This window comes from Podarcis bocagei (assembly GCF_964188305.1).
Source record: "Podarcis bocagei genome assembly, chromosome: 2".
In the NCBI taxonomy this organism is placed as follows: domain Eukaryota; kingdom Metazoa; phylum Chordata; class Lepidosauria; order Squamata; family Lacertidae; genus Podarcis; species Podarcis bocagei.
In genome coordinates, this window is record NC_138126.1 from 54,643,512 (window position 1) to 54,659,370 (window position 15,859).

At 44.6% G+C, this 15,859-nt stretch overlaps 1 protein-coding gene across 1 annotated transcript in view; it reads right to left on the reverse strand.

The window, feature by feature from the left end:
• Nucleotides 1–15,859, reverse strand: part of SLC6A11 (solute carrier family 6 member 11) — a 101,544-nt gene that overhangs the window by 40,359 nt on the left and 45,326 nt on the right. The window contains exon 7 of the mRNA XM_081176679.1: nucleotides 14,273–14,407. Coding sequence (XP_081032805.1) covers nucleotides 14,273–14,407 — 135 coding nt within the window. The remainder of the gene's footprint in view (nucleotides 1–14,272; nucleotides 14,408–15,859) is intronic.

Below are 15,859 nucleotides of genomic sequence, written 5' to 3' on the forward strand. Positions count from 1 at the left end.
CTATGCCAAACTTGAAAAGGAGAATGTAGAGAAAGCCAAACAGCAATACCTAGCATGTTATAATTGTGCGACCTTGGGTCAGAAGGATGTGGTTGAGAATAAGTATGTAAGATATGTATTTGGAACCACTTCTGCACCTGAGACTTCAGGCAAGAGCTGACTGAGGAACAATCCCTTACCCATTTACCTGTGAGTAAACCTCATCCCATTTAACAAGAATTACTTTTGAGTAGACATGTATAGTAATGAGCTGTTATGCTTGAAGAAGCTATAACTGCAATGTGCCTATAAGTCAGATGAACAGCAGAGAGACTTGCAGCAGATAATTATGTTTGATTATCCAGGTTTGGGAAAATTGTCAAATAATATTTCTATGTACAGGCTGCATTTGGAGAAAAATCAGTAGAGGAATGTCTCTGAGTGACAAGACACAACATTAAATGAAATGGAAAACCCCATCAAGGGGTGCCAGTGAAAGCACAGTATTAAATGCACCATGCACTCTTATGTTGGCCAAAGAGGCATGCACCACTCTGTGAGTGCTCTTACTTTGAGTGCTACTAAGGAATTAACAAGAAATTCCAATAAAGCAACCTTCCTCTGTCACAAGCAATTGGTTATTTAACACAGAAATAACTTTCATATTTAAGGTGTTACAAGAAATCTCTCACTCCCAGTTTCCACATGAATTGTACACTGGTAACATTTTCAGCTAGCATTTTAAAACATCTGGAGAGACTGTTGCCCAGCATAGGAGTTTTCCTCCTCCTAGGAGTATGAAGTATGCAAGATACACATCCTACATACTTCTGGGTTAGTAACAATAGGTCCTTACTGTCCTCTATCTCAGTAAGGCAAACTAACCAAGAGAAAATGCTCAGTTGAATTAGATTGTTGTCACCATTCTTATCTAAGAGAACAGCTGTGTAAGTCACAAAGCTGAATTCAGATAAGACTGAGGTGCTCTGTGGGCAGAGTTGTCAGGTCCATGAGGTGCAGAGATGGCCTGTTTTGGGTGGAGTTTTACTCCCACTGGAAGGAACAGGTGCATACCTTGGAGGTATTCCTCGAGACACTGTTTTTGCTTGAGGCCAAGTGAACTTGATGGCTAGGAGTGCCTATTTCCAGCTTCAGCTGGTATGCAAGCAATGGCCCTTTCTTAACAGTAATGATTTGACCATTGTATTCCATGCTCTGATAACCTTCAGATTAGATTATTGCAATGCCCTCTATACGGGGTTGTCTAGTGCAACTAGTGAACAATGTGGCACTCCTGTCTGGGACAACTTGTCAGGACAAGCGTAACACCTCCTAAAGCACTTATACGAACTGCCTATTCCCTTCCAAGTCCAATTCAAGGTGCTCACCTTGGGGTTTAAAGCCCTAAATGACTTGGGCCCCTAATACCTGCAAGAGTTCCTTCTGCTCTTTCTGCCGGTCAGAACATGGCAATCTAGAGGACGAGAGACAATTCTTATGGTGACATCTTCTTTGGCAGTATGAGGTGAGAGGGCTCATGAGACAGTCTTCTATGCAATGTCCACAAAACTGTGGAACACCCTCGCTACAGAGGTGTGTCAGGCACTGTTTCTTTATAGCTTCAGTATGGTAATCTGTGGTGAAGTTGTTTAGGGTAGGATTTAACTAAGTTGTATGCACAGAACAAGGTCCACTCCCTCCCTCTTGGAGCCCCTCTAAATCTGGTGTGGAGGGTGTGGAAAGCCCCAGAATAGGATTCAGGAGCACACAGGGGGAAATAATAATTGTACAGGTAGACCTCATTCCCCACATTCACACCCTAATTAGCTGTATGGCAAATCTTCACCATGATCAACCCCCACCCAGAAACCTATGTCCCCACTTTAGAAGGATGTGTGGATCCAGAATTGGCTTCCACAGTCACTTATGGACTCACTGTTAAGACCATGTTCATGGAAGACAATCTTACTCAGCTACAAGTGATCTCCAAACAAGAAGCAGCTCTATATGGAATTTCACCCTTTCCAAAATACCCTTTATCTTTTTTTAAAAAAATGTAACCCATCTTGGGACCTTATGGCGAAGGGCAGGTGGCATTATTATTATTATTATTATTATTATTATTATTATTATTATTATTATTATTATTATATTACATTTCCCCCTTTTAAAGTGAAATTGAAATGTCCTTTATGTCCTTTTCATTTGGTCTGTGTTTTAACACATCTTTGCCTCAAGGTGGCAATGCTGCTTTCAAAAGATTGGGATGTTGATTTAAATTGTATTCTTAAAAGTGGTTTTTTTTAATGTAAATAAAGTGGCTAAGACAACACAAAAATGTACTCAACTTATAATTTCCAAAGCGGGAAAACCCATATCCTCACATCTGCAGAGAGTCCAATGCTCACACTTAGATTCAAGCTACTCCCTTGAAGAAAACTATCTGCACATACAGCCATTTCTGGATAGCTATAGCTTGGCTACAATAATATTTGGTCTGCGTAATTTCCAGTCTGGAACTATTTCAATGTGCTCTACATGGAGCTGCCCTTGAATACAGTTTGGAAGCTGCAATTACTGCAAAATACAATGGCAGGGCTGCTCTTGGATGTCTCTGACCAGACACATTTTATGCGGATCTGCACTGATTGCTAATTCACTACCAATTTAAGATGATAAAATGACATATAATGCCTTCAATGACTTGGCCCACCAATATCAGAAGGACTACCTGTTTAAACTGCCAACTTTTTTTGCAGAGGAGGGAGAAAGACATATAGGGCTCCCAACTGGAATGTGCTCCTGATTTAGATTGGGGTCTTGAGCCAGCATTCTATTGAAATGAGCCCCCTCCCCCCGAATGTGCCCCAAATGTGTTTTATGGCAAACAGTACCTTAAGCAGCAGAGAACTATGTAGAGTGGGGTAATTTTCAGCAAGAAATTGATACAGGCCCCAGATTCAGACTGAGGGCTCCTTTCAGATCAAAGGGGGAGGGAGGCAATATTACAAATGACAGTGGAACACTTGGTACTGGGGATAATAGCCTAACTGATGCACAAGAAACTGAGGTGGTGCTGCAGAAACCTGCTAAAGGGCAGGAAACTACAAGAAGGAAGCAGCTGGAGGGAATGGTTGTCTCTATACTAACCCACAAAGTATGGGAAACAAGTAAGATGAATTGCTCTTAATATATAATGGCAAATATGACCTAATAGGCATTACTGAAACCTGGTGGGACGCCATCTTCTCCTATCATCTATGCTACTGTATCAGGCCTCTGGAAGAGGAAGGGGCTCCAAGTCAGATGATTTCCAAGAAGGCTTGAGCACTGCTATGTTAAGCACTGCCTTAAGGTCCAGTGGGAGCAAGAGAGGAAAAGATACCAGAGCGGACCAACAGTATCTTTTATCCCCTAGTAACATCATGTCTCCATTTCCTCTTTCTTCCAAGCTGGCTTCTAGGAAATATGTCTGGCTTCTATGTTTTACTGATTATGCGTTTCACACACTCCCAGAACAGAGGCACCTGCATGTTCACTTAGTGTTCAGGACTGGAATTTAAGAGATTGCAATCCACATTCATCCACGGCAGGGTTTGGTTTTCTTTCAAGTCCATAAATTATACATAATTAATGCCACACTTTTTGACATGTCACTTCACTTGATGTTTCCCCAGACTGCTACAATGAAGATCAATAGAGGTTTGGAACCCTGTGGTGAGATGGCTAATTGATGAGTGGCTAGCTGCTTCATTTACTTTGAAAGAGAACACACAGGGGAGTGAATAATGCAAGGTATTTGTTTTTGGCTGATAAAGGGGCTGCCAAGGTGTGAGAAAGTCACTGATGTATACAGGTGACTCTTTGCTTTTCATATTTCTGAAGTGCGGTGTGTTGCCAAAGGCAGTCTATATGCACTGTATTCAGAAGAAAATCCCACTGAATTCAGTGAGGCTTACTCACCAGTATAGAGTTAGAATTTCAGCCTTAATTTACTTCCTATTGTGAATTTTTAAAAAACAACAAGGGAATACATAGCTCATTATTGCTCTTTTCAGGTGGAAAGTAGTGGTGTCTCTTGCTACCTGTGAATTTTATCTGTGCTCCTCCATTAGTTCCAACCTCTTTGTAAAAGTGGGGAGAACTGTCTGGATTTAACCATTTTTACCACACCAGTAGGTGGCACTGTGGGTTAAACCACAGAGCCTCGAATCCCCACAACGGGGTGAGCTCCCGTTGCTCGGTCCATGCTCCTGCCCACCTAGCAGTTCGAAAGCACAACGTGCAAGTAGATAAATAGGTATCGCTCCAGCGGGAAGGTAAACAGCATTTCCGTGCACTGCTCTGGTTTGCCAGAAGCGGCTTAGTCATGCTGGCCACATGACCCAGAAGCTGTACGCTGGCTCCCTCAGCCAGTAAAGCGAGATGAGCACTGCAATCCCAGAGTTGTCCGCGACTGGACCTAACGGTCAGGGGTACCTTTACCTTTACCACACCAATTATGTATTTTAAAAGTAAAAGTAACTTTAAAATTTCTTTATTTCTCCAACCCCCTGCTACAGTTATATTGCCTTATAATGAAACTGTCCCTCCCTGATGCCTGAGCAAGGGAAATGAGATAGGATGACAGATTCATACTGAATTGTGAAATCAAGGTGTCAGGGAACTGCCATCGGAGGAAGCAGGAACCAGCAGGGGGAGAGGTGGGTCTCTGGTGGAAGGGCTCACGGGGGCTGGCAGAGACTCAGCAGCTGAAGCAGGAACCAGCAGGGGGAGAGGTGGGTCTCTGAGGGAAGGCGAGCAGGAGGGAGGAAACAGGGACACGTCCAGCGAGAACAGTGGGGAGGTATCTGAAGCTCCCATAGGGAGACCCACTCCTCGCCGGAAACTGTCACGCCGTGAGTCCAGAAGACGTGTTTCCGTTAAGGAGCTTTTATGCTGGAAACGATTCCGAAAGCAACCACGGTCGGAATCTGCAAGTGACTAGAGCAGCCATGTCTGAGGGGCTCCGTCACAGACAGAGGTTTGTGGACTTGCACAAACTCTGAGGGACTACGATTTTACGCACAAGCAGCTCATCATCCCATCACAGCATTCCGACAGTCTTTGTAAGTTGTTTGTGCAGGAGAAGGCATCATGAGCGACCCAGCCGGAACCGGAGAAGCAGGAGTTGGAGCGGGTCCAAGCTTGGAAGAAAGGTACCGAGCGTTGGAGATCCAACTGGCGCTGCAGACGGCGAGGCTTGAGGAGAGAAGGGCTCAGGATGCAGACAAGAAGGGGAAAGCCACCCAGTTCACCAGAAAGGTACCAGGATTGGTGCAGAAGTTTGGGGGGGACCCCAAGGACTACCATGCCTTTAGGACAGAGATGCAATATGCCCTCAATGTGCAGTTTGATGAATTCCCTGACGAGGAATCGCGAGTGGCTTTCGTGATTGGGCATCTTGAAAGGGGGGCGAGGGACTGGGTTAGACCCCTGATGGCAACAAATAATGACGTCCTAAAGGACACAATGAAGTTCTTTCGTGCAATGGATCTGATGTTTTCCAGCGATATTGAGCAGGGAGTGGTGCGCAGACAGCTAATGGCTTGCAAACAGGGGAGCCGATCTGTCCGTGAGTACTGGACTGAGTTCACTATGCTGGTTCACAGATTGGGGTGGGACTTATCGGCAGAACCCCTTCAAATGCTATTTGAAGAAGGGCTTGCTTCGGCTGTGAAAGACGAACTTTCCCGGAGTCCCAGGGCAGTTTCTATGGATCAGCTGACCAAAACTGCGCTGACCATAGGGGCGCGCCAGGAGGCGAGAGCCTTGGAAAGGCGGGAAGGGAAGGGGGAACGGTGGAAGGAGTTCCGCATTCCAGACATTCCAGAGCCAACTTTCCTGCCGGCGGAGCCGATGGAAATCGGAACAGCGCGCGCGCAGTTTCAAAGCCCAGTGATGGGGGAAAGAAGGAGGGAAAAGGCGCCCGGAAATGCTATCTCTGCCAACAGCCAGGTCACTTTGCCAGAGTCTGCCCCCAGAGGAAGGAATGGCAAGGGATGGTGGGAGCTGTTGAGGGAGGAGTGGAGGAAATACCGGAGCAAGTAAAAGCCAACGCCTGGCTGCCACTGTCGGGGCACAGCAGCCAGGCCAAAGAGCAGTGAAAGTGCCCACGCCAGAACCTCCTAAACCTGCCCTAGTGATAGAAGTGTCACTAGAGCTGCAAAACGGATACCCTCTAAAGATATAGGCGCTGTTGGACTCAGGCAGCTCCTGCAATTTTATGAGCAAAGAGTTTGCAGCTGAACACCAGATACATACTATCCCTTTAAGCAACCCCCTGCAGGTGACCACGATCGATGGCAGGGAGCTGTTGGGAGGAGAAGTCAGCTTGCAGACTGTCCCAATGATCATGAAGGTGGCAAGGCACACCGAACTGATAGCGTTTAATGTGGCCACCTTGGGAGGGGCTCCTATTATTTTGGGGATGAGCTGGCTGGCGTTACATGATCCGCTGGTGGGCTGGCATCAGAGAGTGGTTTCCTTTGGTTCCGCACATTGCTTAGAACACTGCAAGGAGGGAAAGGGGTCAGCAGGGGCCCCAGCCACCCTAGCAGGGACGGAAGTAACTGAGAAGGTGAAGGTACCACGACAATACGCAGATCTCAGCGACGTGTTCAGCGAAAGGGAAGCTGACCAACTACCCCCGCATAGACCCTTTGACTGTCAAATCAATTTACTCCCTGGGGCACAGCTCCCTGTAGGCAAGTTGTACGCCATGTCAGACAGAGAGATGCAGGAGTTAAGAGAGTTTATTGACAAGAACCTGAAGCGAGGTTTCATCAGAGAGTCCAGAGCGGTGGGAGGTAGCCCAGTGTTTTTTGTGGATAAAAAAAACACGGACAAGCCGAGACTTGTGTGTGACTTCAGGGCTTTAAACGCAGTGTCAGAACCAGTGGCCTTCCCTATGCCCAGGATTGACGACATTTTGACCAGGGTGCGGAAGGGAAAGATTTTTACAAAGCTGGACCTCAGGGGGGCGTACAACCTGATACGCATAAGGAAAGGGGATGAATGGAAAACCACCATGTTCACCCCTTTGGGGGCATTTGAATATTTAGTGATGCCTTTCGGACTACAAGCAGGCTCGGCGTGCTTCCAATCGTTTATGAACCACGTACTGGGGTCTTTGCTTTACAAGAATTGCGTGGCCTTCCTAGATGACGTGTTGGTGTATTCTGAGAATGAGGAGCAGCATGTGAGAGACGTCAGAGAAGTGTTGAGCAGGCTGCAAGCCAAACGGCTGTGGGTGAAACTGGAGAAGTGTCAGTTTCATACCAAGGAGGTGGAATTCCTGGGGTACCGCCTGTCAGACAAGGGATTGGCCATGGATCCCGGAAAGGTCCAGGCAGTGCTGGAATGGAAAACACCCAAAACAAAGAAGGATGTGCAGAGGTTCCTGGGGTTTGGGAACTTTTATCGTAAGTTCATCCGAAACTTTGCGCACCTGACGGCACCCATTACAGACTGTCTCAGCAGTAAGAAGAAATTCGTTTGGACTGAGGAGGCGGAGCGAGCTTTTGAGGAACTGAAAAGGGCCTTCGCCTCTGAAGAACAACTTCTGCATGTGGATTTACAAAAAAAGATGAGAGTCGAAACAGACGCATCAGACAGAGCCATAGGGGCGGTGCTTCTTCTGCAGCCAGGGAAGGAGGAGTCAGAGTGGAGACCGTGTGCTTTTTTTTCGCGAAAACTGAACAAATCTGAGAGGAACTACACGGTGTATGACCGAGAACTTCTTGCTATTCATGAGGCTTTCCGGAGATGGAGGCACCTGCTAATTGGCGCACAACATAAGGTGCAAGTGTGCACTGACCACAAGAACCTAGAGTATTGGAGAACGGCACGAGTGCTCAACCAACGGCAGTTGAGATGGGCCCAGGAGTTCTCCAAATTTAACTTTGAGATTTGTTACGTGCCAGGCCCAGAGAACGTTAGGGCGGACGCTCTCTCACGCAAACCTGAATATTTGGAGGGGGAGGGAGCACCCGAAGAAAGACATGTCATTCCAGAGGACCGCTGGGTGTGTGGGGCGGCATTGGTGGGGCAAAGAGAACTGGTAGAGGGAACGGAGAATGATGAATACGCCCAGGACAAACTCAGGGGTCTCAGGAGGGAGGGAGATAAACCCGGAGGTTTTGAGGAGAGAAACGGGGCGTTGTATTACAAGGGAGCGTTATATATACCTGAAGGAGATTTGAGGGGGAAGGTACTCAAGCAGCTGCACGATAGCCCCACAGCAGGGCATTTTGGGCAACACAAAACCATGTGGCTGGTTACCAGGGAATTTTGGTGGCCCAAGGTCAGGGAAGATGTGAGGGAGTATGTGAGAGGGTGTGACCAATGCCAGCGAGCCAAAGGGGAGAGGCGGGCACCGGCAGGGTTATTAGAACCGCTACCCACACCTGAAAGACCATGGGAAGCTGTGGCAATAGATTTCATGACTGATCTGCCAAAGTCCAGGGGGAAAACAGCCATCATGGTTGTGGTAGACCTGTTAACCAAAATGGCCCACTTTATAGCCTGCTCACATGCTGTCACGGCAGAAGAAACAGCTAAATTGTTTGTTGAAAATGTGTTTAGGTTGCATGGTGGTTTCAGACCGAGGGAAACAATTTACTTCCAGGTTCTGGAGGAAGCTCATGAGCTTACTGCATGTAGAGGTCAATTTTTCGACTGCCCGGCATCCTGAAACCAACGGGCAGGCGGAAAGAGCCAATGGCATCCTCCAGCAATATTTGAGGTGTTATGTCAATGACAGAGAGAATGATTGGGTGGAGAAGCTGGCGTTGGCGGAATTTGCCTACAACAATGCGGAGAACGTGTCCACGGGGATGAGCCCCTTTTTGGCTAATTACGGGTGCCATCCCAGGGCTTTCCCAGGGGGGGAAGGGGAGAGATGGAGCGTTCCAGCTGCCGAACAGTTCGTAGAAGAAATGGAAGCGATCCATCGCCAGCTCCAACTTAACTTAGACAGGGCCAAGGAGGAATATAAGAGGCAGGCAGACAAAAACAGAAGAGAAGGTGAAACCATTAGGGTGGGGGACCAGGTGTGGCTGTCAACCCAAGGGTTACCATTCAAAGGGGGTTGTAAGAAGTTAAGACCCAAAAGATTGGGCCCATTTGAAGTCACGCAACAGGTCAACCCAGTGGCTTTCAGACTCCGGTTACCGAACCACATGAAGCTGCACCCAGTTTTCCACAGGTCGTTGCTGTCACCGTATAAAGGGGACAGAGAAGGGAGGGTCACTCGGGGACCAGCAATGGAGGAAAGGGAACACAGCTACCATGTAGCGGAGATCCTCGATTCCAGGTGGAAGGGAGATCAAGTAGAGTATTTGGTAATGTGGGAAGGGGAACCGGAGTCGGAAAACACCTGGGTCATGGCAGAGGATGTCAATGACGAGGTTTTAATAGAAACTTTTCATCAGAGGTTCCCACGTAAACCTCAGCCTGTAGCGAGGTTCCGGAGGGAATACTTTGCCACCACCGACGAAGAAGAGGAGTTGGAGGGGTTCACAGATTCTGAGGAGGAGGAGGATTCAGCGAGCCGGAACGGCGACCGATGGAGGGAAATGTTCGAGACGTCTGAAGATGAAGAGGGTTCTTTTCGGGGTTTTACCTCCTCACCGCCCAGAGGAGAGGGAACGGGAGGGGGTGAAGGGGGCCCTGGAGGGGAGGTGGATGTCAGGGAACTGCCATCAGAGTTTCCCCACACAAACTCTGAGGGACTACGATTTTACGCACAAGCAGCTCATCATCCCATCACACAAGGTAATGAGAGTGGCTTCAATCCTAACCCCACCCATCTGGAAGTAAGCTTCTCTGACCTCAATGGGACTTGCTTCTGAATAGACATGGTTAGGTTTGTAGCCATAGATGGCTTTGTGATGAGTGATGCCACAAGGCTCTTGGTTGTGTTTGCCTCTCTGGAAATTCACTAAACTTTGAAAGGGAATATACTGGGAAGGCAACTGAACTGTAAATTATAGTGTAATACAGCTATATTTCACAATAAAATGATGCAGACATACCAGAGCGAACAGCAGGATGGATAGCTATGTAATGGATGGACATGGCAGCGGAACAAAACCAGCTTGCTTTACAATGAACAAGCGACACAATGGACACTACTGATTTCATACTTCCCTACCTGTGTCCCTTGAATATCTGCTTCAGAGTGTGTTGGGGAACCTCTAGAACCGTATGAGAAATGGCCTAGGTGTGTGTGGGGTGTGTGTGTGTGACTCTAGCAGCAAAAGAAATAAGTGAAAACCATTCCCCACACTTCTGTAAACCAAAGCTTCCAAAGGATCCATTTCCCTTCTGTTCATGGAAAGGGCCCTTCTTTCATTTATAGAAGGGAACCTTTTGATCCAGTGCGTTCACATCTCTGTGCCAGCAAGGACGGAATATGCAATCATAGCAAGGATTAAAGTGCAGGTAGGGTGCAGGTAGGATTCTGTTACAAATTGAGAATAATTATGTAGAATTGTCTCAGGTTGTAAGCAGGAAAGAAATGTGAAATTCCAGAGATTCCAATTTTTGTACTTTTTATAAAAAAAGTACATGCAAACCATATTAATTTTATTTCAGTGAAGTGTATATAGCCTTATAATCTTGCTGGTGACTGTAATGGTGGAAATTGTGGCAATCTGATATCCAAAAAATGAATGCTTTCTGGTATGGTACAGAAATGCATTAGTTAATTTACTGTCTTGACTATATAGCAACCCTCATGCAAAGTTGACTCCATGTCATTTAACACTCCCCCCCCCCTTTCTTAACAAGTTTATGTCTCTGAAATGGTATATAATATGAGGCCAGCATAAGCTTGTTTGGGTCACTGTGAAATGTTGTTTGGACTCTGAAAAAACTTTTTACTGTTTTGCATTGTTGTTTTTTTAAATCTGCTTCACCTTTCCTCAAAAGGTTCAAGGCTGTTAACAAGAAATGACCATAGCAATAATGACAGTAAAAGCAGAAAAGCAAAAGCACTATCTGTCCATAAAACTCTAACAAAAAAATGGTCCACACAAGACTGTCAACCAATTAAACCATGTTTAGTTTGTATAGCATGTGCCTTTTAACCAATTAATTGAACAACAAATTATATTTAAATAAAAATCCATATTACCAAAATCTCAATAGAATGATGTCTTTGAGACACTGGAATAACTGTAAGGTAACTCACAAAAGCTACCTCCTCATTCTTTGAAGAATGGCAATCTTGAATAGTTTCTTTTCCAACACAGTAAAAAAATAGCCTCAAAAATCCAAGGATGCCCTTTACTCATAGCCCAACCAATTAAAAATTGCCCTCACCAATTAAAACAGACCTCCATCAATTAATAAATGAAAGCTTGAGTTGATTAATCTAACACTGAAACCAATTAAAACTGAAAGCCCTCCTGTATACCCCAAAATAAAAACAAAAATAGCAATTCCCAAAGCTTCTACCCTAGTCCTTCTCAAACTGCTAAAATACATAATTTGGCAAAATAAAGTTACTAATGTAATTAGCCTATGCTTAAATATAGGTGTGATGCTGACTTTAAAAGTAAACAAAAATTGTGATAAAGATTCCAAATGCAACCCTCCTTTTCAAGGTCCTATATCGGAATATTAGCAACATCTTTTTGAATGGGAAAGTGCGGAAGAAGAGAAATAGTGAGACATGCAAAGGGGATTTGAAAAGAGTCCTGCTTTTCAAAAGTTCTGACTGCTTGAACAAGAGAATGATTCATACAAATACTTAAAACACAGGATTGTATCTATCAAGAGTTTGCCAATGAAATTTGTACATTTTAACAACTTCAGAAGTGCTAGAGGAAAGGTTTGGGGGAATTGCTATATTACCTTAAAATGTACTTTTGCTGAGATGTTCACTGTTTATTATATTAATTGTTTATTTCAGAGTTGTCTATACCTCCCTTTGCCAGGAAGCCCTAGGATGGTTTACATAAATAACAACAGAAAACAATACAACAGAAACAAATTTAGGACCCTATCACAGAGAAAAAGGGGGGAAATAGCATTAAATTATTCACCAGTTCCATACAAATCCAATTACACCACCATTCCTCCCAAAACCTTTCGAAAGAGGAGTTGCCACTAGACTCAGGCAGCTACTTTAAGAAATGAAGACTGACAAACACCTCTATTATTTATTTGACTCCATCTAATTCCACCATAAACTTTATGTTTGATGAAGTCTTACAGTTCTTAAGACATCGGCCTTGATAAAATAAATCACTTTCAATGGCCTTCATTTCCCGGCTCCCTTTTAAGTCCTTTTCTGACAAGTGGTGGAAAGTATACCAAATGCTCAGTTGTTGAATGGAATCCAGAATTGTCTAATAAGCAAGTGCTTTGTAACTAAAACCCAAAGCCCAGCACCCTTTTCTTTTCAGAATGCTGCTTTTCTGCCCAAAGAGTCCTATCTCCATGATTTCAAAAGCAAGCACCCACAAAGTACAAAGGATGTGCTTTGCCAAATCCAAATTAGAAACGTGTCCTCAGGTTTACACCAATTAAAGCCTCTTCCAGGGGCTTTAAACAGTATGTTAGGTATTGCCCTCTGTGCTTTTGTGCAGAATCTGACCCAGCCAGAATCCTATCTGAGTGGATCCTTGTGTCCACACAATCAAGCCCCTCACCTGAATATCAACAGATAAAAAGTGCCATTTCCCAACAATGGTTCTATCACTTTTTGGAATGCCTGCTACAAATTGCCTGGGACGACACAAGCTGTTTTTCATGACAACTGAAGTTACTTTGTTAAGCCTGGCCTAGAAATTATATAGTTAGGCTGTTGTTTTCAAATCACAGCTTTGTATTTTCTCCCCATTGTTTTATACCGTTTTAAATAAGTCTGCTCTTTTATTCTGAATGCTAGAGTTGATTAAGTTTTTGTCTTGCTACAGATTCTAACCTCACCCACTGTGCCTAAACATTCACTGAGACTACAATATGAAGTACTTGCAATTACTTACTGGACTCTGGCTGCCTATAATCATAGCTGTCAACGTTTCCCTTCTTTTAAGGGAAATTCCCTTATTCCAAATAGGATTCCTCGCAAGAAAAGGGTAAAGTTGACAGCTATGCCTATAATCAAGATGGGAGTGCTAACACAGTTCCCCCACTCAACCACCCACAAACATCACAAGTCTTCTTGTTGTTGTTTTGCCCAGATCTAGATAAAATAGAGTGAAAGAGCTACCCAGGACTTATTAACAAGTAAAGCAGGCACAGGCAAACTCCAGGCCTCCAGACGTTTTGGACTACAACTCCCATCATCCCTGACCACTGGTCCTGTTAGCTAGGGATGATGGGAATTGTAGTCCCAAACATCTGCTGGGCCGGAGTTTGCCCTTGCCTGAAGTAAAGTGTCTCTAAACTTGTTCTGCATTGAAATAAAGGTGGTGTGGGTGCTTCCATTTGTCACATACTAATTTTAGTATGGCATGTGAGTGTGATTCTTTTCCTAAATAGGGAAACTATTGACATTTAGAGTGGTTTAACTAATGTGGTTGCTTGACTATCAGATGCATATTGGATCGTGCCCACAACAACCCTGCTGTCAAGCAGCACATCTCTATTGCAGGAGTAGGAAACCTGTGGCCTTCCATCCAGCTGCTGTTGGACCTCCATCATCCCTGAACATTGGCTATGCTGACAGGGGCTGATGGGAGATAATGCTGCAGCTACTGATGGGGCCATGGAGCAGCCACCCAAGATTTAAACCAATTTGCTTGAAAAAGTAAATATAATACGACAACAGTTGTTCCAGATATAAAATAAGTGAGTCTTGCTTTTAAGAAAATATACATAGGATTTCTCTGTAAATTTCATTAATATGCCAAGCAGTACAATCTGATATGCTAATTAAGTTATGAATGATACATTTTATGGCATTGAAGCAGTAAAAAAAGTGTTGCTTTGATAACAGAGTATGTATTGCATATATTCCAAACATCTCTCCCAAATCCACCCCTCTCCCTGGAAAAAATTAAAGGAAATGGTATTCTTCTCATGGTTTCAAAATTCCTGAAATTTTTACATCTCTAGGTACAATTAAGTTAAACACAGCACAAATGTTTCCAAACTGGCTTTGCTTACTTAACATCTAGTTGAAACTATAGGGATTCACCCCTTGTTTCAACCTGAAATAAAAACACAGAAGACAAAAGTTTGGGGACATGATGGAAAACAACAATGCACTGAATGTTTACATTTTATTATCTCCTACCTGTGGGTCAGAAAGTCGCGATAGGTCAGGGTACAAGTAGAATTTTATCCCTTCAGATGCCCCAGGTAGTGTTACTCCTCGAACCAGCAGTACCAAGAGCATGATGTAAGGGAATGTAGCTGTTACATATACAACCTATGAAGAACAAGTGGGAGAAAACACATGTAAAATAATGTACTCAGCTGCAGTTCATAAATGGAGGATAATATTATGTATGCTTACTAATCCAGATGTCTATCAGGAGATCAACAGCACGCGGGGTATATTGCCTATATGTCCTGCTTGTGGACTTCCCATAGGCTGCTGGTTGGCCCTGTGGAAACGTGTTGGACTAGATAGGCCTTTAGTCTGATCTAGCAGGGTTCTTCTTATGTAATTTTCTTATGTTCATGATGATTCGGTATATAATAGAATCATAGAATTGTAGAGTTGGAAGAGACCCTGAAGTTCATCTAGTCCAACCCATCTAGTGCAGGAATTCTGCCCACAGTCATCCCTGGTTGGTTGAACCACCAACCTTCTGGTTAACAGCCAGATGCACTGACCCACTGCGCTCTCTGGGAAATGGAAGGCTTGTAGCTAGACTTTAGTTGCCAGGGAGCTGGATCTGGAGAGCTTGGTTCAAATCAATGAACTTGGTTCAAATCAATGAAGCTGTCTTATACTGTCAGACGATTGATATATCCAGCTCAGTATTGAGCTGACTGGCAGCAGCTCTCCAGGGTTTCAGACAAAACTTATTCATACTCTGACCTGGAGATGCTGGGTATTAAACTGAAACCTTCTATACCCAAAGCATGAACTACCACTATCCCAAAATTGGCCTTGGCAGGCCTTTGTCAACCTGGTACCCTCCAGATGTTTGGGGTACAATTTCCATCAGTCCCAGCTGACTCAAGCTGATGGGAGGTGTAGGCCAAAACATCTGGAAGACATTGTGTTGACAAAGGCTGATCTAAGGGGAGTAAGTTCCAAAGCCTTAGTGTAGCAACCGAGAAGGTAGTTAAGTTGGACATCAGGTCCACAGATAGATTCAGGAGTATTATCAGACTCTGAACCAAAAGTTTCAAGGGAAATAGTACCCACCCAAAATAGGCTGAACTCCAATTTTCAGATCAATTCTACTCATCAACATCAACTTTGTCCTGCCTGGAAAGACAGGCATTTGCTTCCATCTAGTCCAGAGGTTCCCAACTGCAGGTCCGTGAACCCCAAAGGGTTTGCATAACCCACCCAGGGGTCTGTGGCAACATTCACATAACAAAAAACTACCACAGAGATACCAAAATTTTCAAAAGTAGGGGGTCCATGCCTTGGCTTTTGAAAAATAGGGGATCCACAGTACTGAGCTAGTTGGGAACCACCAATCTAGTCCATTACTAAGTTCAAACATCAGCTTAGCTGCTCAAAAGCCACCCTAAAATGCGATGGAAAGGAGAAGCAGAGCTGAATTTTATCAACATATTGGTGCTATGACACTCCATATCCATGGCTGGTTTCCCTCCATAGTTTTTGGTAGATGTTAAACATCTTGTGGGGACAGGATGGACCCTGAGAAACACCACAGACCCAAACATGCCTCTGAAT